The following is a 24,394-nucleotide window of genomic DNA, read 5'->3' as shown; positions in this document are numbered from 1 at the left end:
AGTGTTACAAATTCTGAAAGCTTAAGTTTTTTTTCAGAATTTCTGAATTTTTTAGTGAGCTCTTCAGGGGTGTTAAAAATTCTGAAAGCTTAAATTTTTTTTCAGAATTTCTGAATTTTTCAGTGAGCTCTTGAGGAGTGTCAAACATTCTGAAAGTTTAAGTCTTTTTCAGAATTTCTGAATTTTTTAGTGAGGTCTTGAGGAGTCAAAAATTCAGAATTTCTGAATTTTTTAGTGAGGTCTTGAGGAGTCAAAAATTCGGAATTTCTGAATTTTTAGGGAGCTCTTGAGGAGAGTCAAAAATTTTGAAGGCCTAAGTATTTTTCAGAATTTCTGAAAATTTTTAGTGAGCTCTTGAGGGGTGTCAAAAATTCTCAAAAAATTATTGAGGTCTTGAGGGGTACAAAAGGTAATGTGGCGATTTGTCAGAATAGGGAAAAAGTTATGTCTTAAAACCCTGTACTTGGCGGAATGACAATTTTCCTCAGTGCAATAAGGCCATATCGTTCGGAATAACAAATTATTTCAGCAGGTTATGGTAACTTTGAGCGGAATTTTTCTAAATTGGAACGCCACATTTTAGTTTGGAACGCGTTGTATAGAATGCAGCCTTTCTCTCTGGAACAGGGTCGATTTTTTCCCCAGAATCCTGATAAAGCATGAACAAGCATAGCTACGAAACTCCGCTCCCCTCGACGATTTATCTTCATGCCACAGACAAAGTCAAGTGAACACTTTGTGATATTCTCCAGTGTTTTTTATATCTATATATTTTTTCCATCGTGCATATTGTCTGGAACAGGGTACCTATACTTCCAATGTTCGTCTGGGACAGGGTCGCAAATTCACCGAAATTTCTCTGGAACAGGGTCTCAGAGACTCAGCGGCACACCCCCGTACAAACTTTTGGGGAGTACCCCCCCCCCGGGATTTTTGTTCGTTTGCCCGAAACAGACAAAAAGAACCGGTCGTTCGATGGCATAAAGCGATGACATTATCACTTACAAGTCATCGCTTAAAAATGCAAGAATTGTTTTGTCCTTTACTTCTTTCATTTTCTGCGTGGAATTTTGCACTAATGTCTATAAAATTAGAACTCAACAATCTTATTTTGTAGGTGAAAGTGATTTACCATCAGACCATGACTCCTACTTGGCTTGAGGCGCATGCGTCCTACATCAACAGTTATCGTTTGAACACCACTGAACAGCTCACGTTCATCGCAGGTCCATCAGAAGATCACGCCGCTCTCATTAAAGTACCCATGATTCCTGCTAATGTCTTGAGAAATTCCACCCAGTTAACAGTTAAAATTGTGGTTTCCAATGATGTCGATCTCGGAACAAATAAGGACAGCGATATCAGATATGGCCTGTCTGACGGGATAAGCTTTGTTGGCTTTAAGATTGTGGATACAACGAATTACTATAACCGAGTCCCCTGTTTTGGAAATGAGGGGATCTCTGGTACCAGTTTCACTGAGGAAAGGGTGATCAGCATTTTATCGCCCAGACCAAGGGACACTTTCTATCCCGGTCAGTGTGTCATCACTCTCAAGTTGGATGCACATGAAAACTGGGGCTCGTGCTACACTGCGCATGACGGAGGCTTCGTGAAGACCGCTGGCTACAACAAGCGACTGGTGCTCAGAAACGGACTCACTCTTGAGGTTTATAAAGACGAAAAAGAGGAGAAGGTCGCGATCAAGGTCATCGAAGTCACTATCGTAGAAGATGTTTAGTGTGAGCGGGGCACGCAAGATGTATTAAACGACTTACTCAGTATGCCCACAAACATAAGCAGCTTGGCAAATAAGAAAAACTATTTATTGGTGGGGTGGCTAGAATAAAAATTAACAAACTGCAGAAAAATAACAGGTTCGCATTCATTAAGAGTATAAGACATAAGTCGAGAAAAACCCTATTCAGACCGGGCTTTTCTGGATCTTCCGGGACCGGGGAGGGGGGATTTGAAAGCCACCCCCCCCCCCCCCCATGTAACTTCCAGAATATTAAAGCAATCACAATGAAACTTAAAGGATGTATACTATGTCCGAACATCTATCTTTTGGTATACGTCACGTGGGATGATGATCTACCCAAAATTACTGCAAAGTACTCAAAATCAATAAAACTGTGCCTAGAAACCGCAAAAAGGTGGGAATAGTTGCATTAAATTTAATTTTTATTAATAGAAAAACGAAAATTACAAATTTGGGAAAACATGCCTGTCAAAATGCCGTTGCCGTAGTGATGTCAAGTTCCCGACACAACAACCTGTCCTACCAAGTTATTCCGAGATAAATGTTAGATAAACTCGCAAAGTTTGGCAGCGTTTGGTTCAATCTTGAAAAAGTTATAAGCGTTCAAAGTCAACGCGGGCTTCAAAAGCCCCTCCCCCCCCCCCCCCTGAATAGGGTTAATTTACACACTTTTTAAATAATGTTGTTTCCACTTTATTAGTCTTATATTTGTTTGCTGAAATAAAATGGGCGTAAAAAAATGCGGAGCGCTTGACGGGTTTTCCTCGTTACATTTTTTTAATCCATAAACAAAGAAGCCATTCCGTAGTGCGAACCTCGTCCTCCTACTCATTACAATGCCATTAATTTCGAAAAGTAACGAACCTTCTAAAAAGCAATACAAGTTCACTGCTATTAATAAATCCCGAAAGTAACAACTCCACCCCGAAGTGCTAAAATTATATACCCTGATCGTGGGCAGGTTATAAACCTAATGCAAATATGGCGGCTGTTAATTTTCGGCTCCCAGAAAAATCATTTGTCAACAAAATTAAATTACTCTAACTTAAAGATAAAGCCAAAGTAAATCAGTGTATGAAGTTTAAAGACTATATTTTCATCTAATGGGAAGTTACAGGGGCATTTATATTGCTAACAAGTAGATTTGTTGCTGGAAAATTAGCAACAAATGGGATGCCGTAAAGATTTTTTATGCTTTATAATAAACCGTAGACTACATTGGTCGGAAGAGTTCCGTTGTAGTATTTTTAATTGTAAGGGCAACAGCGGAAGACGTTAGCCGCCAAAGTGTTCCCGTCACTGATATAGTTCAGGATAAGATATTAAAAACTAACAACATTGAAGGACGTAAACATGAACTACATCTCAATTAATTAATTCAAGGTGCCTTTACAACACACTAAAGGGGAGTACCACGGTGCAGAACCTGATAAGCCTCCCTCTTATTGTCCCTCGGGTAAAGTGCATGTCTCAATCTCGGCACTCCTCGCAAGGAGCGAAAAAAAATAAGATCGACAAAAGACTTAAACTCGGAGAAATTTCTTAGAATTGGTAGTCAACTATATTTATATATGGCGACCGGTGAGCGAATGGCAACCTCCTCCAATGGAAAACACTGAAACCTCTCAGAATACCATAATATTTCATATATATTTAAGTGCCACCATCAGCGTTTTAAGTTACTTGACCAAACAACAGAAATGAATGACAACCATTTTCGCATAAGGTGTACCGTGAAATCTCTAGCCGATTTCCTTTCAGGACCGTTTTTTAGTAACAATTTTAATAAAATAAACTTGATGGACGGATTTCTCTAAAAACCTATGATTATTTAGGCATAATTGTTTTCTTATTGGTAAATTGCATTGCTTTATAACCTTGGAGAAAGGGTGGGAAAGCGTTAATACTGAACGAGTATGCTTATTAAAAAATGGATTTCTGGAATTGGAAAACGGCTGCCCGAGAGGAACACATTGATATGGCAGACCCGAACTAAAACATCACATTGTAAATCCTTTTACTTACGCCGTGTTTACATTAGTCTCCAATGATGATCGAATTATACGAGGAAGAGGTTCGCATAATCTACTTACAGACCCTGGTTATAATTGGATTATAATTACTTCAAACAACCTCAAGGGGAATTGTTTCAATTACAGTGCGTGATTGAACACAATGGCGGACGCATGGTTGCACGAGGAGACCAAACTCACGCTTGTCATCGTTGTATGGAGTGAAGAGGCGGTCTAAAACGAGCAAAATACTACGCACAAAACGAAACTCGTCTGGGAGAAAATAACCTTAAAATGGCGGAAGGAGGACGGGAATGCTCGTTGCCTCACTAAGCGGCGTAAATTACGGATTTCAAAATATGTTGCCGCAGTTTAGCAGCCTTATTTCGACCCAATTCTGGATAACTGTCTACAACCGATTATATCCGTTTCGTAAATGGTGTGCACTACCCTCCCATTTCCCCCTGGGGCAGAACATAACCTACGTGATGGGCGACGATAGTCTCCGTTGCTGGCAAGATTTCGCATGTGAGAGCTAACTTTCGGTGGTGGAACCTCTTATCTGTCTTATCACGGCTCTGACACCGAAACAAAGCACTGGCGTTGAGAATGACTTTAAGGTGAAAATGACTTTCTCCGTTTTTGATCAGATCTTATAGTTAACACTTATGAAACACAAAATTTCGTAAGGTCCAATCCACGCCCTTCCAAATTTCCACTATTGGGGTATACTTAACCAAAACTTTTGCTCTGGGTTGAAAGGTTTCTCAGGTACCCTTATTGCATTGAAAGACTTCGTCTGATTGCCCCGACCCGATGTTTTTAATTGCTGCCTTCCGAGCTCTTAGCAACGTCTCTTCGCGGTTCGCAGTTCGCGCACAATGTATGTATTCTGGTTGTGTATTCGGAGCCGATGACGGAAAACCTTATTTTCGGTGCGAATTCTCGGTACTCGCAAGGTGATGTTCCCAGGGCTCCGTACCTGCTCACTGAACGCGTAAACGACTGAGCCTATCCAAAGCTCTAAGTCATGTTGGTTCTAAGATACGAAGGGGGCAAACATATTTTTCCTCTCTTTAAGGGGGGGGGGACACTTAACTACGAAATGGTTGTTATGGATGGCTTCTAACCGTCATATCTTGGTCTCCCTTAGTATCCAGGGTTTATTTTTTGGTCATGTTTGTTCTATTGGAGATTTCTTTCATTTCTGATGGTCATGACCATCTTTGGTAAGTCACGTGACCAGAACACAAAACCCTAAAAACTCACACAGCTTACATTTTTCTCCGTTGAAGTCAACACCACGGTTAGAGTGCATTTAGAGTAGAAGTAAAATCTGTAGCATGGATTTGTTGAAATTCGCGCTAATGAAAAAAACTATGACGTCATTAAGTTATTGTGACGTCACAACTTTAAAAATAATGTAAATTTCAACAAATCCATGCTGCAGATTTTGCTTCTAAATGCCTTCTACCCGTGGTGTTGATTTCAACGGAAAAGAATGTAAGCTGTGTGAGTTTTAGGGGTTTTGTGTTCTGGTCACGTGACTTACCAAATATGATCATGACTATCGAAAATGAAGACAAACATATTTTGCCTCTCTATAAACCATCACATCGATATCTCGGGAGACGCAAAGTCGTTCCTGTCTTGGTGAGACCCATAATACCGCTTACAATAGGCTTTCATGACAGTATTATCAAAGTTTGAACAAAAGTCCGAATCAAAGAGTGCTGGGGCTCTGTTACGAGTGAAAACTGATTAAAACTCTCCCAACTTATAGAAGCAATCACGAAATGTTGAAAATGAGTAGACCCAGCCGTGTTCTATTGGAAATCCGCAAATCTAATTGGTTCTCCAGTGAATACCCAGACCACTATTTGGTCTTGTCTTTAAGCTTTAAGCTTGATCTGACAACGTTTTTTGAAATAGCTGTAAACTGTTACTAGTTTATCAGTTAGAAATATACATGTATCATATAAAGATAAAGGACTATTAGATGTTAAAATACCTGCACAGGGAGTGGTGAACAGTAAAATCTCAAGGAAAACCATCAAAGAATCTTTGAAAATAAAATCGACAGAAAAAAATTACCAGGATATTGAACTGCAACCTTATCATGTTTATCGTTTTTTATGTAAAACCATTTGCATTCTCCGGCAAGACTGATCAAAATAAGGTACATACCTAAGGATACCGGACTAAGCAAATCCAACTAACAAATAATTAAGAGGAAATCCGCCAGGACTTCGAGTAGTTATTGGACAAAATTATGTACCAAAACTATTTACACCTGATTGCAAGCTTTTGTGTTACTGCTTCAAATATCTTATCGAAAGAAATCTTTTCTAACAACACCAAACATCGAAAACAAATTTCGAAGTTCCACTGAATTCCCATGAATCGCTTAAAAGATGTGAGCTTTTGCCCATAGCTTGTGAACTTTGAATATCATTTTCTCAAACTCTGATAAGAAATTGTTGTACCAGAATTATTTCCACCTTATTGCAAACTTTTTTGCTACTGCTTCAAATATCTTATCAAAAGAAATCTTTTCTAACAACACCAAATATCGAAAAAAATTTTCGAAGTTTCGCTGAATTACACTGAATCGCTTAAGACAAATTTACAAAATGGCTACACTTGAGATTTTTCCTATACCTTGTGACCTTTGAAATTCATTTTCTCAGACTCTGATAAGAAATTGTTGTTGGTGTTATCACGGATAATTACTTACATCTTTACCTTTTATTACGGGTAGGAAATAACGCATTAGGATTTAAATTATTCTGGTACTTGATTTTTGTCCAACTTTAATAAATATTACTCGACTTCCTAGTGGATTTGTCTTAACAGTTATCTCGCGAAACCGCGCGGAATATCGCCTCATACTTAGCCGACGAGGCCGATGATATTTCGCAAGATTGAGCATTATAATTATTTTATTATTCAACAAATTGTCAACGAAAACAACTTAAAAGTACTACAAAATGAAAAACTGTTGTACTCACCAATATAAAATAATCCACGTTACGCATTTTGATTGTAAAACAAATGTTACATATTCAGCAACTTCGCCTTTTGCGTTAAAGTTTTCTTGCAATCAAACGCTTGAATTTCAAAATGAATGGACGACGTGCCGCGAGTCATATAACTTTCTGTGAGGGCATAAAATATTGGACAGGAAACAGCTGGTATGTTGTTTAAAAGCCTCAACGTCGACTATTATTTTGCATTTGGGTATATTTAGTAACCAATAGCTAATTCTACTGTCAATCATATTAAGATAGCCACAAGTTAACTGTCCTTTTTGTGATCAACAATTGATATCTTAATTCTTTGAAAACATCAAAAAAAGAGCATTGAGTGGTTCAAACCATCTGGCGTAGTATCGCGACCCCCTTAAGGCTTTGCTTTAATACCCGCGAGCCGTCAATATATTTCGTGGTATTGCTGTCTCACTTATCTGGCCTGTGATTGGATCTAAAATTGAAACTGCCGTCGCTCCACTGAATTGGGTTCCGCTCACGTACGCATCAAAATTCAAACTTTTATTGTAATAAATCGACGGTAATCTTTCATCTCTTGCCGTTTGCACTATACTAAACTTATTCATCTCTACGAGTTAATGTAAAAGGGAGCTTAGCAAAGACGAAGAAAAGCAGGTAATTGTTTGGAATTACTTCAAAACACAAAACAGTCAGTTTGTAAGCGCGCTTGTTTGCGATAGACGGCGTAATCCTGTTTTTCGGAACAAGTTCAAAATTAATTTTGGTCAAGCTGTTCTGTTTTGTCTTTGATTAGAACTTCGGAAAACCTCGCTTTGATACCTTATATTAATTTCTTTTAGTTTCTGTGAAAAAAAAACAACAACAACAACTCAGTTTAAAGTCGAAATTGAATTAAGACGGAATCCGCCAGTAAAATTATGTACCAACAAAATTATGTACCAACACTATTTACATCTTATAGCAAACTTCTGTGTTACTGTTTCAAATATTTTATCAAAAGAAGTCATTTCTGATAACACTATAAACATCGAAAACAATACGACGTTCCACTGAATTCCATTAAATCGCTTAAAAGACGTTTTTACAAAACAGGTACGTGTGAGATTTTACCTACAGCTTGTGAACTTTAAAATTCATTTCTTCCGGCTCTGATAAGAAATTATTATTTTGGAACTCGACGTTTGTCCAACTAAGGGTGCGTTTCTTTGGGAAAATCCAGATTCTTGTTTTCAAATCTTTTAAATCCAAAAATGGATTAATCAGGGATTAGTGATCTGAAGAATCTACACTCAGAGTTGCTATGATATCGGATCAAATTTAAATCCGGATTTCTAAGATTCGTGTTTCGTGCGTTTTTTTGGAAAAGGATTGGGAAAAAGTGCATTGGCCTAGTGGTCTTAGTTGTAAAAACACTGTCAAAATGATTAATTTTAATTAAAAGTTAAAGGTAGCTGGATCAGTGTGGAGTGTCAATTTAAACTGGATGCAGGCTTTCTAGAACAGTCACTGTGTGCCTACGAACTTAAGCTGTATTCTTCAGAAATCTTTACAAGTGTGGTTTGCATTGATCATGTATTCGCTGAATGGTTCGCTATCAGCAGTGTATCAGGTGCGTTCTCGCAACATTATGCTTCAAGCTACAGAAGAACTGCTTCGTCGTGTGATTTTTCCGAATGCTTTTGTATGCTGAAATGATTTTGGTCAGGGTACCTTCGACATAAAATAAATACGTACTAACATTTTATGTTCTGAGCGAACAGCGTTTACAGCTGCTGTGTTTATGGGGTTGTCTTGGCAAAAATCCATTTTCGGATCCTTCGTTTCTTTGGTGGCAAAATATCTGCGTGATATAAGATTAAAAATCCAATCTTGGATTTTCCAAAAGAAACGTACGCAAGAAGTAATATTTCTCGATTTCCTGACGGATTCCATCATAACCCGTTCCGACTCCTCCCAATATGATATATTTACGGGCTTGCGATGACTGAGACCGCAGCTGCTCACTAAAAAACAACAAAACGATGAGATATTTAGCTTTCTTAATCAATTAGTGAATTAACACTTCCTTTACTGTGCTGGTGATCACTAACGCTAACAAGTTTTAACTTGTTAGCGTTAGTGAAAACACATTGAAGCCGTTGCAAACGAGAACACATCTTTTCGGACACACTGTTGCTCGTGATGTTTTCTAGGTGAGCAATGGGTGGGACACAAAACAAATTTCCTGTTTCCACGCTGCACAAACCGGGAAACATTTGTTGTGGACAGAAAAAGTTTCTAAAAAAATCAGAAACAATTTGTTTTCTGTCTTGGACACAGATTTTGTGTCTGCAGCTAATGCTGCGCACGCTGGCAAACGGGAGACTGTTGTGTCCGCAACAATGTGTCCGCGTTCGTCAGGGCTTTAGATAATCATATTCATGTCGAAATTAGCCAGGACTTCTAAGGAATCTTAAAAGCGGATAGTCTTAAAAAGTCTTAAAAGCGTGAGTTTTAAGAAGTCTTAAAAGCGGGAGTTTTAAGAAGTCTTAAGAGCGGGAGTTTTAAGAAGTCTTGTAAAATTCATTAACTATTCATGAGGGTGCAAACCAATCCCAGTTCTGTATTCAGATCACATGTACGCAACTATAAACCCCAATACACATCAAACAATAGAATTAACTTTTGATACAGACTCCTGCTCAGCTAATTAGTATTCATTAACTTTTGATACAGATCTCTACTGATTCGCATAACAAAACATTGCATTCAATTTATTGTTTTCATTTCACAAGTAGAATAAAATATTCGCGTCCGATCTGTATGACCGTTTACAATGGCTCGCCTATCGGCTCGCCATTGTAAACGCCCATACAGATCTCCCGCTCATATTTTATCTACTACATAAAAGCGAGAGTTTTAAAAAGTCTTAAAAGCAGGACGTTTTAAGACTCTTAGAAGTGGGACCTTTCAGATGTTTTTAAGAGTGTGCACGTATAACAAGTCTTGAAAGTGGCACTTAAGGCACATCTTACTAGTACTAGATAGCAGTTTTAAAAAAGTCATTCTGAAAAAGGTCTAAAATCCTGTTTTTTTGGTTTAAAAAATAAAAGGTGTTTGACTTGTCGGTGCTGATTAATTGCACCAGGTGAGGTGATCCCATATAGAAGCTATAAAGGTTAGTGTCGCTGTAAAATGTACGGTTTCCTAGCGGATAAGTTTGTGATAGTGTACATACATCGTGAAAATTTCCAACTGACATCTAATGTGGTACGTTCCTTAGTTGTAAAGAGACTCCATTCTCGAAAAAATTCAACAGATAGGCGATATTCGAGATGCACACATCGACTAAAGGATCCTTTATAAACCCGACCGTGAAAGATGATAAGATGACTTCGGTCAAAACCAAGGAACTGAAACAGGAGCAAATGGGAGGTAACGCGGCAGAGAAAGAAACTGGTCTTGCGAACGCTGCACAAGGATCGAGTCGTTCCTTGTTAGCGCTGGTCATCACTATGTGCTTAATTTCTCTCGTGGTTCTTCTGCTGACATTATTGGTGCTGTTCGGGAAAATCGGCGACGGATGTGGCTGCTCCGCAGAGGAAGGTACTACAGATAATGAAAGTAATTAAAAGCATTTGTAAAATTATGTAAGTGGTATCTGTATTTCTTTGTTAGCGGATATCAGTCACTGCCTTTAAACGTAGAGGGGGGGGGGGGATGATTGCAATAAGCCAGAATAGGCTTCAGATTTTTTATCGGAAATTACCAAAACACGTTTTTTTTCGAGTTTTAAATGGCTCAACAATTCCCTAATTCACAGCAAGGCACAGCAGCAAAAATTATTGCACTGAAAAATATTGCACTTCCTTGAAATTCACATGAGACAAGTTTGATACAAAATTGTTGCATAATTTTCAAAAAAATGTTGCAAAACGCAATTTAGGAGTTTTGAGCAGTTTTTGAGCATTTTATAATGATTACAGAACTAAGGAATACTTTTTTGAGACAAAACACGGTATTCGTCGATAAATGCATGGCTTTTAACGTGTAATCATGTAGATTTCAATTTTTGTTCCTTGAAATTTGTCCACTTTTTATTTATCGTCATCATTTTCATTTTTTTATCTTTTATCTATGTAAAGCATAATAAGTCATTATTTTATAAAAGTTGCTCTCTAACAATGTTAGTTATTATTATTGTTATTATATATCAACCTAATAAATGGCCCAGCTCACAACGAGTCTCTCGAAGCTCAGTTAGTTAGAGGGCCCAACCGGTATCTGGGAGGCCATGGGTTCGATTCCCGTCGGGGACTCAGATTTTTTCTTTGTCCCACGCTCGTGTCATGTTGAATAATTTCTTCACTATTCATCACCGAGCTTGAAATTTACCATCTTTACTATTTACTATTATTGTTATTATTATTATTATTATTATTATTATTATTATTATTATTATTATTATTATTATTATTATTATTATTATTATTATTATTATTATTATTATTATTATTATTATTGTTATTATTATTATTATTATTATTATTATTATTTTTATGAACATTAATATTATTTTATTATATTTTTTTAAAAACATATTATTATTATTATTATTATTATTATTATTATTATTATTATTATTATTATTATAATATCATAGGTGACAAATTACTCCTTAATTTTGGCGCGAAATTTTAACGTTAATTTATAATTTCACATGTGAAATTATAAAATTGCCATGGCAACGTAGTTAGTGGCAAGATGGCGTCCGGAATAAAAAGATGTTTTAGAGCTAAACTTTATACATTTTCGCTTGCATTTCATCTTAGTCAGCTAGCCTTGGCCATATAATACAACTTTTGATGATATTTTATATTACAAAACGTCAAAACGACTTCTAAGCCAATTACATGAATGACATCGAGCGGATTTTTGAGCGTTTTACACGGGGACCGTTTTCAGTTCATTCAAGACGAGCTACGGTCATAATGTGAGAAATAATTGACAGTTAATTCATCTTTGAAACATTTTCTCAACAGCAAAAAGGAATCTCTAAAAGATTTTCTTCAAAGACAAAAAAACTTGCGAACTTGAGCAAAATGTACGCTTTCAACATTTCAAAGCTCGGAGTTTGCGATGCAATATATACGCGCGCGTATATACCAGTCAAAAACTACGATTGCAAGCGTAATTTGTCACCTATGATATTAAAATGTAATCAAATAGTATACTCGTGAAATTAGAAAATAATTTCACTTGCATTTTGTCAAAATTCCAATAATTTCCCTCGCGTAAAGGCTCGGGAAATTATTAGCATTTTTACAAAACGCGCGTGAAATTATTTCTTATTTCACTCGTCACCATTTGATTACTAATACTTATTATTATTATTATTATAATTGTCATTATTATATTTACTATTTTGCCGTTTTAAAAGTATTGATGTGAGTAGATTGAACTCGGTGATATTTCCGAGGTTTTTATGACTTCCGAAATCACTAAAGTCTAGATAAAGAAATTCTGTTTCTGCCTCTTAATTGGGAGTTATTATTGAACACAGATTTGAAATTTGCTGTGCCGTTAGTTTTAAGATCAATGTGGCTGAAAGGAATTCAGGATCTCTCGTACTTTTACGTAGTTTTTTTTCTCTCTTCTGAAGCCTACGTTTGATCATTATGGCTTTTTTCAAAAACAAATTGATGCCATTTTTATGCTCCCCCCTTATTGTTGATAAATCTCGCCATAACATTGTCAAAGTAGTCTGTTACTAAACTTTGCTCCGCCTTGTGGATCCACAACTGCTTCGATAATGATATGACGGAATTTGTCATAAAACATAAAAACGTGGCGTCAATTTGTTAAATAAATGTAGAAATAAGGGTTTTAAAGCGCGCACTCTTACAGGTCGTCTTCTTATTAAATCAATACTTACGGGTAAGGCACTTTCTATCTTTAGCTTCTTCAAACTCCCCTAAGAGTCTGGCAACGGATTCAGCCCTTAAGGAGAATATCACAAACCTTCAATTGGGTTTGGTCAGTTTGGTAAGGACTTGTACTGTGATTAAAATATACTAACCAATGATTCCATTATAATCATAGCATATCCCGCAATTAAAAATGGATAAATTGCTCTTGACAGATAAGAGTGGGATAGTAAGCCGTAATATGACTTTTGCAAGCTAGCTATAGCAAGCTTTGCTTTCATGAAGCTTTTAGTTGAGCAGTTTGCAGCTTTGTGACCCCACAGAGTGCCCTGACTGCAAAAGTAATTTTGCGCCCGGAAGCGTGAAATATGGAAGGTACCACCCCTTTTATAGCAGAACTTCTTGTTCCTTTCCTTTGTTTTTAGTTGAAGCGCATTGAAGACCTCGAAAAATTTGAAATTAAGGTACAAAAATTTCCATAGCTATATCTCTTTGAAGAGCATTATTTACTTTTATTTTAAAATGCGATTTGTCGTAGATAGGTTTGCCTTTACCAATTGACTGACCGAGCCACTGACCCTACATAAGATCAAGATTCGCTCACTTTTTAAACTACTAACAGCCCTTGAGTGTACAAGTCAGCGTTAAACGTCAACTTTGTTTCTTGTCTCGTTCACCGCGCGAAGCCTGAAACTGGGATCTCAATGCCTGGATCGGGAGCATTCTTGTCCCCATAGCCCTTTAGTTTCTCTTAGCCGGCTGAGCCTTGGCACGAGGAAACGAAGGGCTCTGGGGACACAGGATTTCCAGTCCCCAGAGCCCTCCGGCTAAGAGAAACGAAAGGGCTATGGAACGAAAGGGCAATGGGGACGAGAATGGAGCGGGAGCGGGCAAGAGAGCGCATTCGGTGTCGTCAATAATAAGAACAGTCTCCAGATAATGCCAGGGGACAAGGCTGTGTACAGTGCGAATTTGGCTTAATAAACAAAGCACAATACTGATTTTCAGTTATGAAGAAGTTTATACAGCCAAGTAAGATAATTTGAATATTTGAATATTAGTGTCAAACTACATGGAAAACTTAAGGGATTACTACAACAATATGTCAGTTTAATATCACATGCTCCCCCCCAAAGACTGGTCCAGAACATGTATACCAAAAAATCGTTGTACTGATGACGTCCTTTTTGCCTTTTTGCCATTTATTTAAAATACATTCATAGCAATCTGGTTCTGTGTGTTTTTTACTTACTGAGTTTTCTTATTTTCATCAATTGCAGACAGAGGCTGGGTACAATGCTCTCCGAGATGATCTCAACATGACAAGGAGCGAGTTGCTGCTGATCACTGATAACATAACTCTCACATTAAGGGTTCGTTAACAAGTCTTCCTTTTAGCTGAGTTTCCGTGTAAGTCAGATGGACAAAGGTGTTCTTTTCTATTCATTTCAGCTGGAACACCTTGCTGCTGGTTTGACTCGGTTGAAGTCGGCTGTGGACAGGACAAAGACTGACCTTGAAGAACTTAAAAGTACTCAGACAAAGGTAAGAAGATTTTTTTCATTATCTGCATTTAATTATTAAGAAGCTAAAGGATGCGTTAACATGTTAACTATGGATTTCCATTAATGGAGTTTATCGTAATGACATGATCGACACATGCAGAATTATTCCATGAACGCACGTTGGATGTAAAGGTGATAAAGAAAAGAGGCGTGCAACCACAAGCTAGTTACCAGTCCCTGTACAGGGCCACTTCAGGTACATGGTATTCTAGTTTTATTCATCTAACGAACCCTTAAAATTTACCATCTTTATTATGTACTAATACTTTCAGGTATTTTAGATATTATGGTATCCCAGGGGAAAGATATGATATTAGTATCCTACTCTCCCCTCCCCCTGCTAGGCCCGAGTTGTATCAATCTCACATCTAACAAACGCTTTTTCCAATATAACTTAGCTTATGAAACTTTTTAAATTATAATTATTAGTCGTTTGCATGATATTTCAAGTTCGATCTGCGTAATGCAATTTTATCTGCCAAGTGAACACATGATTTGAGTAAAAAGTGGCGCAATATTTAATTTGGTTACGGTAAAACAGTGTCCGAAATATTGAAATTACGGTGGTGGTCCATAGGTGTAAGGTGAATTTAAATCGTTTACTTTTTTTTCTGGATGAAACTTTGCACCAGTGTCTATTAAATCACATCTCAACTGTTTTATTTTGTAGGAGAAAGTGATTTACCATCAGACCATGACTCCATCTTGGCTAGAGGCGCATGCGTCCTACATCAACAGTTATCGTTTGAACACCACTGAACAGCTCACGTTCACCGCAGGTCCATCAGTAGATCGCGCCGCTCTCCTTAAAGTATCCATGATTCCTGCTAATCTCTTGAAAAATTCCACCCAGTTAACAGTTAAGATTGTGGTTTCCAACGATGTCGACATCGGAAAAAATGAGGACAGCGATATCAGCTATGTCCTGTCTGACGGGATAAGCTTTGTTGGCTTTCTTATTGGCGATAAAGATAATTACATGAAATACGCTCCGTGTTTTGGAACTGAAGGGTCCTCCGGTACCAGTATAACTGGAAAACTGAGGTGGATCGACCGACTCTCACCCAGACCAATTGACACTTTCTTTCCAGGTCAGTTTGTCATCACTCTGAAGTTGGATGCACATGAAAACTGGGGCTCGTGCTACACTGCGCATGACGGAGGCTTCGTGAAGACCGCTGGCTATAACAACCGACTGGTGCTCAGACAGGGACTCAGTCTTGAGGTTTATAAAGAGGACAAAGAGGAGAGGGCTGGAATCAGGTTCATCGAAGTCACCGTTGTAGAAGATGTTTAGTGTGAGCGGGGAACGCAAGATGTATTAAACAACTTACTTAGTATGCACGCAAACACAAGTGACATAGCACGCAATATAAGAAAAAAATATTTAGGTATCAATCAAGCAGCCATTCCGTAATGCGTTCCTCTTCCTCCAACACATTACAGTGCCATAAATTTCGGAAAGTAACGTCCCCCCGCCCACACACACACACATACAAGGCGATAAAAGTTCACTGCTATTGGTACATCTTTCACTTCTATTAAAAATTCCCAAAGTAGCAACCGCGAACGTAAATTGACGTTCTGCTAAATTACTGAAAATGTGGGCATCAGATGCGAAAAATTACCCTGATCGTGGGCAGGTTAATGTTGAATGTGCTTAAATAATGTACCGTGGAATCTCTAGCCGATTTCTTTTCGGGACCTTGGTTGTGTAACAATTTTAATAAAATAAATTGATGGACGGATCTCTTTAAAACCCATGATTCCTTTGGCATAATTGTTTTCTTATTGGCAAATTACTCCTTTGTCACCTTGAAGAGATGATGGGGAAGCGTTAATAGTGAACGGGTATGCTTAATAAAAAGAAATTCGTGAATTGGAAACGGTGGCCTGAGAGAAAAAAAAACATTTATGTGGAGTTATATCTCGCAACGGTATATTTCATGTTTACAAATTAGTGGCCGTTATTACATGAATGATGTAGTCAGAAAGCCAGTAACTAAGATCAACCAATCAGATTGCTTTATTGCCAGTCAAATATATTCCGAGTATTGGACACTTGGACTAGGCCTGTATTGTCCCGAATGATCCAGCTCATTGCAGTGGGTTACAAATGCGAATAACAATACACTTCGCTCTTTACAAGAGAAACATTCTCGTACTTTTTATTGGTTTGTAAGACGGCGTTAAGGAATTCTTTGACCGATCGAAGTAGCCTTTGAGTCCTTAATCGGTCAAAATCCCGTTCTCTTTATTCTTTCCGCTTTCCGCTGATATCTATAAAAAAGTTTTATCAGTCGTGTAATAGATCTTTCATTAACCCAGCTTGCTTGGTCTTTTCTGTACTGTCATGATCAAGACCTCGGGTTCATACTCTCCCAGCATTGTCGCACTTGGTTAATAAGATATACATACTGTCACTAGTTTATAATATATTGATTTAGGCAAGCCTAAAAGCGGAGCTCCCCAATTATTTAATTTTCACTGGAGTTAACAATGTTTCCATTCTGATAAATATGCGGTCAACGCAGTAATGTATACGCTAGCCCGTATATCTCGAGGCAGAACAACTCATGGCCTCGTAAAAATTATTTAAGAGATACTTCTCTGCTTTCTAAGAATAGAAAGAAATGTGTATGCTGGCCCAAAGGTGAAAGACAAATTTAAATCGATAATGGTTAAAATGAATGCCTTACGGTACAACAAAATTAATAATCCCGCAGCAGAACAACTCACGGCCTCGTAAAAGTTAATAAGAAGTTAATTCTCTGCTTTCTAAAATTAGAAAGAAGTGTATAATTATGTTGGTCCAAAGGTGCAAGACAAATTTAAATCGATCATGGTTAAAATGATGCCTTGCGGTACAACAAAATTAATAATCTCGAGGCAGAATAACTCACGGCCTCGTAAAAATCAATTACAGTTAATTTTTTGCTTTCGAAGAATAGAAAGAAATGTATATGCTGGCCAAAGGTGCAAGGCAAATTTAAATCGATCATGGTTAAAGTGAATGTCTTACGGTACAACAAAAATAAAAATCTCGAGGCAGAACAACTCACGGCCTCGTAAAAAAAATAATTTTTATTTCTTACCGTGTGCACAGTTTAAACAAATTTTAACGTAGGCTAAATTATATTCATGCAGTGTATTATTCATTGTAAAAGTGAGCTTTACTAAAGCAAAAACAAATATATATGAGCCAGTTTGTATTCACACCTCGCGCTCGGTGGAGTAAACATGAATTTCAGAACAAGTTTAGTTTAAATAAATTAATTTTGTTCGAGCTTTGAATTCTGCTTTGTCGTCGTTTAACACTTCTAGAAAGGTCACTTATACTGCATGAACTTTTTCTGCCGAGAAAATTTGCGGCTGAGAGTCGGAATAAACTCACAGCAATAAGAAATAAACTCTCATCTGACAAAACTTCACGGCAAGGCCTCACGGTAAGGGAATAGAATTCGACTTTTTACGGCCAAAGAAAATCAACTTACGGCAATAGATAATCAGTAAATCCATAGCATAATAAAACCAACTCAAGGGGAACAAAAAAATGAACTGACATGCAAACATAAGCTTAAATGTACAACATATTAAAGCGAATAAAAGCGGCAAAGTATTTACGGATAGATCTAAGCCTTGCCGACCGAATCTATCGAAACTAAGTTCAGAAAGTAAGAAAAACATGAAATTTTCTGTCATAAAATCAGGCTCAGCAATTCAATACAGGTTGTTACCTTGCATCACGGTCCTGTCTCTTTCTTCAGAGTACTTTTTCAATGCAGTGGCTAGCCTCGTTTTAACACTAACATTTGCTAAAGCTATTGTATTCTTAATGATGACAGCCGTAGATTCCGTCCGCAAACAACAGAAACAAGCAAACTGGACTTGCACAAGGAATATCATTCGGAATTATCTCGTGTCTCCACGTAAATCTTTTTTTGTTTTCAACAATTTCACGGAATATAGATGACTTTTGAGGACATCGTGCGAGAAATATTTCAGTATAACGAAAGTTCTCTGTCGCTCCTCTTAATACTCGCGGATTCATTCACCCTACACAGTGAACACCGCGCAACAAAGTTTCCCGCTTTTTCATACCATAACTTCGTTTAGATCTAACTGAAACGTCCACATTATCTAGGCGATAGAAGATTAGGTCAATTGCTCGTTTTATGGTTACAAAAAATGCGGCCAGAGACCAATAAAATTAAAATTTGACCGTGTAGCGATCAAACGAGAGCCACATTTTTTGCGTAAAGGCGCATCGAGGTTTCGATACACTCACACATGAAAAAAAGGCAAGCGAAATAGAGTAGTTGGATTATAAACCTCTGAGATGTTTTGCTGTGTAGTGTCGCGGTGTAATTTTACCCGTTGTCTATATTTTGTCTTGCCCTGCGAGCATTATTTGATGTTTGTAGTTTCGTTACTTTTCTTTAGCCACGGGCTGACAAATATATCTTTGGTAGTGACTGAAAAACAGTAACATTAATTCGTTGTTTATTGCAACGGTAATTGGATTCGGCGGTAAGAAAGTCGATAACAAAAACAAAAGCTCGTTTAAATAATAGCCTCGGAAGAGTTTTGTAAATGGAGATTAACGTTAATAAATAACTTTTTTTTTTCTTTGATAAAATAATAGACATCAAAAGCATCAATAATTTTAAAGTAAAATGAAACGGGACCGCTGGAAGTATTATTTCTAAATTACTAAGATTATATTGTCATAAAAATATCTTGTGACACAAAATTTCTGCTGGTTGAAGTTTTTCCATGTTTCGCGAAAACGTTACCACAAATAGAAAATACAGCAAAATTGTCTTCTGCGAAAATTTTCTCCACAGTGGAAATATCAGTATACATCAGAATCATCTTACAATTGCATAAAAAATGTGTAAAAGCTCATTCAAATGTCTCCGTTCGATTTTTTTTAAGAATATCATTGTGCAGGAAACGAAAATGCTTGCGATAATTAACTTGCGGGATAATGGATCAAGTGAAACAAAGTAGCCAACCACTCCAGAACAAGACTTTATTGTAATATATTGACACTTATTTTCAAATGTTTTACACTCGCATGAAGTTCCACCTGTATTTTGACGGATACTCAAATACAAAAAGTTTTGTAATTGCAATTGTAAAAGACTTTCTCTGTAAGAAATTTTTTAATTTCTTGACACAAGAATTAGTTCCGCAAAATACTAAAACATGGGCAATCCGCAAAATTAAACTGCCCCAAAAATTTAGTGACACACGGTAAATGAAAACGTTACATGGCAAATGAAACATTTGCACGGTAAATGTTTTGAACATGCAGTTGACGTATCCTTCCTCTTTTCAAAAATACTACAAAATGAAGCGTCGTTGTACTTACTATTAAATCATCCACGTTGCACTTTTTAGATTGTAAAACAAATGTTTAATATTCAGTAACTTCGCCTTTTGCGTTAACGTTTTCTTGCAATTAAACACTTGGCTCTTAAAATGTATAGACGACGTGCCGCGAGTCAGAGATACGTTCTATGAGGAAAAAAAATTGGACAGCAAACAGCGTTTGTACAATGGCCCCAACGTCAACGAATAATTTGCATTTTGGTACATTCAGCAACCAATAGCTAATTACACCGTCAATCACATTGAAAAAGCCACAAGTTAACTGTCCTTTTTGTGATCAACAATTGATATCTTCCACCTTAAAACCTATCGAAAAAAAGAGCGTTGAGTGACTTAAACCATCTGGCGTAGTATCGCGACCTCCTTAAGGCTCTGCTTACATGCGAGCCGTCAATATATTTCGTGGAATTGGTCTCACATGTCTGGCCTGTGACTTGATCTAAAATTGAAACTGACGTTGCAGTGCTGAATTGGGTTCCGCTCACGTACACATCAAAATTCAAACTTTTTTGCAACAAATCGGCGGTAACTTTTATCTCTTGCCGTTTGCACAGTTCGGACAAATTTTACTGTACACTAATTCATCTCTACGGATTAGTGTAAAAGGGAGCTTGGTGAAGACAAAGAAAAGCAGGTAATTGTTAGGAATTACTTCAAAACAGTCAGCTTGTAAGCGTTTGCTTGCTTGCGATAGAAGGCGTAATCCTGTTTTTTCGGAACAAGTTCAAAATTAATTTTGGTCAAGCTGTTCTGTTTTTTCTTTGATTAGAACTTCGGAAAACCTCGCTTTGATACCTTATATTAATTTCTTTTAGTTTCTGTGAAAAAAAAACAACAACTCAGTTTAAAGTCGAAATTGAATTAAGACGGAATCCGCCAGAAAAATTATGTACCAACAAAATTATGTATCAACACTATTACTGTTTCAAACATTTTATCAAGTAGTAGAGAGGGGATTCGACAAATAACACCTGTGAAGTAGTGACTTTTTTCACAGCTGGAGTTTGTTATTGGCGATGAGTCATGATATTACAACGTCTAAAAATATCATTCGGGTAATCCCCGACACCCACACACAAATTTGCATGTCTTGTTTTGACAAGCCCTTGACTGTAAGTGTCACGTCACGCTTTCCGCTCAACTTCATTTTTCTTGCACACTCATATTAAAAAAGCATTTGAACAATTGCAGACATTGGAATATACACAAATATGGGCAGAGGAAGAAGCGGAGTTTGCAACTTAAGTGGAAAAAAAAACTTGAAAAGGTTTATTGGAACCCCTTCAAAAGTCTTTAAAAACGAAAAAGTTTCAAAAGAAAACAATCAAACAGTGATTTTATTGTCAGAAGAGGCGATCGCGCAGTTGAAAACTTTTGACAAAGAGCTTGTCGCAAACCTCTTGACAGGAAATTGACGGTTGCCCCCAAAAGAGAAAACATAAAGGTGCACAGCTGTCTGAATAATCGGGCATGCACGGGCAAGCACAGGCAAGCACGGGCAAGCACGACTTGTCAAGTGTTTTGTTTGTCATGCTTGGTCAAGTGCGTAATTTTCTTGAAGTGTTTTGACAAGCAAGGGAAACTTTTAAAACCACATCGGAACTTTTTTTTGCGTATAATTTCTTAACTTGAAAGGCTGTCGTAGCAAATCGCATGTGTTTTGCGATTTTTATTCAACAACAAAATTTTATTTGACTCACATGCAAATGTTAGAACTTTCTGGCTCAGTTAATTTGACTCATATGCAAATATTGGAACTTTCTAGCACATTAATATTAGATCGCGGGTGGTAAAAGTGCCCCGAAGCGACAAGCCGCAAGCGGCTTCATGTCAATTGAACATTGGTGGTTTTAAAGTAATGGCTTTTAGCGAGACCTCGTCAGCCGCGAACAAAGCAAGACAATTTGACGAGTTTGTTGAGCAACAAATTGCGCGAATGCCTCAAAGGTCGGACCCACTTCGTGAAGTTGTCCGTAACATGGGTGTCGGTAAAACGCCGACTCGGGGTCGGGGTCGGGGTCGGGGTCAATTTTTTAACTTTTTTAAAAAAATTCACTGATTCAGAAAAAAAAATACAAAATTTATATTAGCGTGTGGGGCATTTCGAGTCGAAAAAAAAAACATATCTTTCGCAAGATAGCCGGGAATTTTGATCCTTAAGTTCAAAATTATAAAAGAAGAAATTCGTGGTCTAACAGGCGACAGGTGAAATTGTCTATCTTGGCGGATAGAATTTGCTGCCGACTTCTTTCTGAGCGCTAGCTCCTCGCCAACATAGCATGAACTTTTTCAGGTTTAAATTAAATTGAGAAAATTAATTCAGATTTATATCGTTAAAATAAAGCCGCCTTTCGTATCCAAAAAATATTTATAAGGAAGCTGAATTGTTTTGTTTAGACAGCGAAGCTGGCATTAACAAGTCTCGCAATCTTTAATTTTCTACATTCTGTTATTGTTTAAAATATAAGTGAAGGTATCTAGCCATCTCTCCAATTTGCGTGACCGAAATGCGGAAAGACGTTTTAATTAAAATTGATCTTAGTAAATGTACACATCGTTTTCGACGCAAATGGTGAGTTGTAGCCGGCCCGCCTTTCGTCGCTCCCGCTTACTACACACATCATACAGTCTTCGCTTGCTGTTCAAATTCTATCCAGTTCACAAATGAAGCAATTCACGTCTGTCGAAATTTTAAAAAGCTGGCTGTATGTTTCGATTGTTGAAGAATTTTCGTGACTGAAACATGTTACAACAAACTGCCCGACGTGCGAGTTTCTCTGTCGAAACAAACCGCTCTACTTCTTTGAAAATACCTCTTTTGATATGAAAGGCAGCTTTAATTTTTATTACTCAAAAACATATCAAATCTAATTTACACCTGAAACAGTTCATGCCCATCAAATTCTACTACAAAAAAATCTGCCGGGCATGTTTAAAAGTAAACAGATTTAGAATATTTGCGAGACAACGTCTACGCGAGTTTCTCTTGAATTCTCTGTTTATCATGGTTTATACCTAATTTGTTTCAGTTGGACTGAAAACCGAAGAGAAGAGTCTTTTAAAACAAAGTCTATTTTTTAAGTTCTTATGAATCACAAGGTGGTTCTGTTTTAGTGATCAACAAAATGCAAAATGAGCAAGGAACTGCTAAAATTGAAGTATTACACGTACACTCGCTTCCAGTGTTAGGTGCATAGCGGTTTGTTGAAACAAACAACACGGATCGAAATCCGCCAATCACAGCCCACCAGCATGACCTTTTGACCTTGTGGGTGAAACCAACAAGGGTACCCATCGGTTTTGATTTGCTCATTTCAAACAGCACGTCAAAAGATGCTGTCGAAAGATGATGTCGACAGACGGACGTAGAAAGATAGCTATGCACGTAACATTAAAAGCGGGTGTAAATTATTCGATTACAGAGAAGTAGACAACAACATCTTACCGCTAAACTGTATGTTTACACCCGCTTTCAGTGTTACGTGCATAGCGGCTTTCTGTCGACATCCATCTTTCGACGTGCTAAACAAACAACACGGATCGAAATCCGCCAATCACAGCCCACTAGCATGACCTTCTGACCTTTTCGCACATTTGCATGAAACCAACAACGGTATGTATAGGTTTTGATTGGCTCATTTCAAACAGCACGTCGAAAGACGATGTCGAAAGATGATGTCGAAAGATGGATGTAGAAAGATAGCTATGCACGTAACACTGAAAGCGGGTGTAAGTTAAATTTCACCTCTCGCTTGTTAGACCTTAACTGAAATTCTTCTCTTATACTTTTGAACTTATAACGATCAAGATTTGTGGCGAATTTGCGAAGGAAATGCTTTTTTCGACTCGAAATGCCCCACACGCAAATATAAACTTTGTAATTTTTTTTGGAATCAGTGAATTTAAAAAAAAAAAAAAAAAAAAAAAAATTGACCCCGACCCCGACCCCGACCCCGACCCCGACCCCGACCCCGGCCCCGGCCCCGACCCCGAGTCGGCGTTTTACCGACACCCCCGTAACATACTGGATGAGCCCATCCCTCTTGAAGTGCAAAAGCGCTTACTAAAACCGATGCTTTTACAAAAGTATTACCCAAAACCACCTCAGCGACTTCGTCGCAAGGAAAAGAAGGAGCAAAAAAGGAAGATCATTCAAAATGAATTTGATCCCTTTTTACCACACGGAAATCGGGTGGTAACAAATTATCAAAATGAGATTTTAAACCTTCTTGATTCCGCAGAATACGAGGGGGAAGAGACGGGGGGTCGTTTAAGGGGACGGCGTTTTATTCGATGGCGCTTTATCAGAGGTCTGGAAAAAGACCTTACACCAAACTTGATGGAAAAAATTCGAGAAAATGTAAACACAGCGTTTTATATCAGGCATGTTTACTCGTATCAGTTGCGCAACATTGAAGATGATACGGTCATCGTTTACTACATTAACAAAGGCTCACCTTGGATTAATAAGCTTTCTGCAGCGAGAAAATGGTTGAGCGAACAGGAGACAAAACGCCTGGCTCCTGACAATATCCAAAGACCCTCTACAAAGTGGAAGTTTGTGAGCTTTTTTAATGTTGATGTAAAGGCACAGGCCCCTTGCCATACTGGCTGCGCAACCTTGCACATGGCCGGTCAATGGTTGCGCTGGATACCTATCGAGATAATTTGTGTTTATGGCGTTGTATTGCTGTGCACCGAGGAGCGCTTCCTCATCGAAGCACAGAAGCAGCCCGTCGTC

General features: G+C 37.8%; 3 protein-coding genes across 5 annotated transcripts in view; all 3 read left to right on the top strand.

The window, feature by feature from the left end:
• LOC144635213 (uncharacterized) overlaps positions 1–1,746 on the top strand; it is a 70,046-nt gene extending 68,300 nt beyond the window's left edge. For all 3 annotated transcript variants that reach the window (XM_078494301.1, XM_078494303.1, XM_078494300.1), the window contains one exon: positions 1,118–1,746. In XM_078494301.1, coding sequence (XP_078350427.1) covers positions 1,118–1,741 — 624 coding nt within the window. In that variant the 3' untranslated portion in view covers positions 1,742–1,746. The remainder of the gene's footprint in view (positions 1–1,117) is intronic.
• An 8,554-nt stretch (positions 1,747–10,300) lies between these two features.
• Positions 10,301–24,394, top strand: part of LOC144635250 (uncharacterized) — a 91,281-nt gene continuing 77,187 nt past the window's right edge. The window contains exons 1-3 of the mRNA XM_078494350.1: positions 10,301–10,370; positions 12,724–13,155; positions 13,972–14,064. Coding sequence (XP_078350476.1) covers positions 14,011–14,064 — 54 coding nt within the window. The 5' untranslated portion in view covers positions 10,301–10,370; positions 12,724–13,155; positions 13,972–14,010. The remainder of the gene's footprint in view (positions 10,371–12,723; positions 13,156–13,971; positions 14,065–24,394) is intronic.
• Positions 14,087–15,553, top strand: LOC144635252 (uncharacterized). Its single transcript, XM_078494357.1, has 2 exons — positions 14,087–14,236; positions 14,927–15,553. The coding sequence occupies exons 1-2, from the start codon at positions 14,111–14,113 to the stop codon at positions 15,551–15,553; spliced, it is 753 nt and encodes a 250-aa protein (XP_078350483.1). The 5' UTR covers positions 14,087–14,110.

Source organism: Oculina patagonica, chromosome 13, assembly GCF_052425735.1.
Source record: "Oculina patagonica isolate OP01 chromosome 13, crgOcupat, whole genome shotgun sequence".
Classification (NCBI taxonomy): domain Eukaryota; kingdom Metazoa; phylum Cnidaria; class Anthozoa; order Scleractinia; family Oculinidae; genus Oculina; species Oculina patagonica.
Note: the sequence above shows the minus strand (reverse complement) of the source record. Positions and strands in the feature narration are given on the sequence as shown.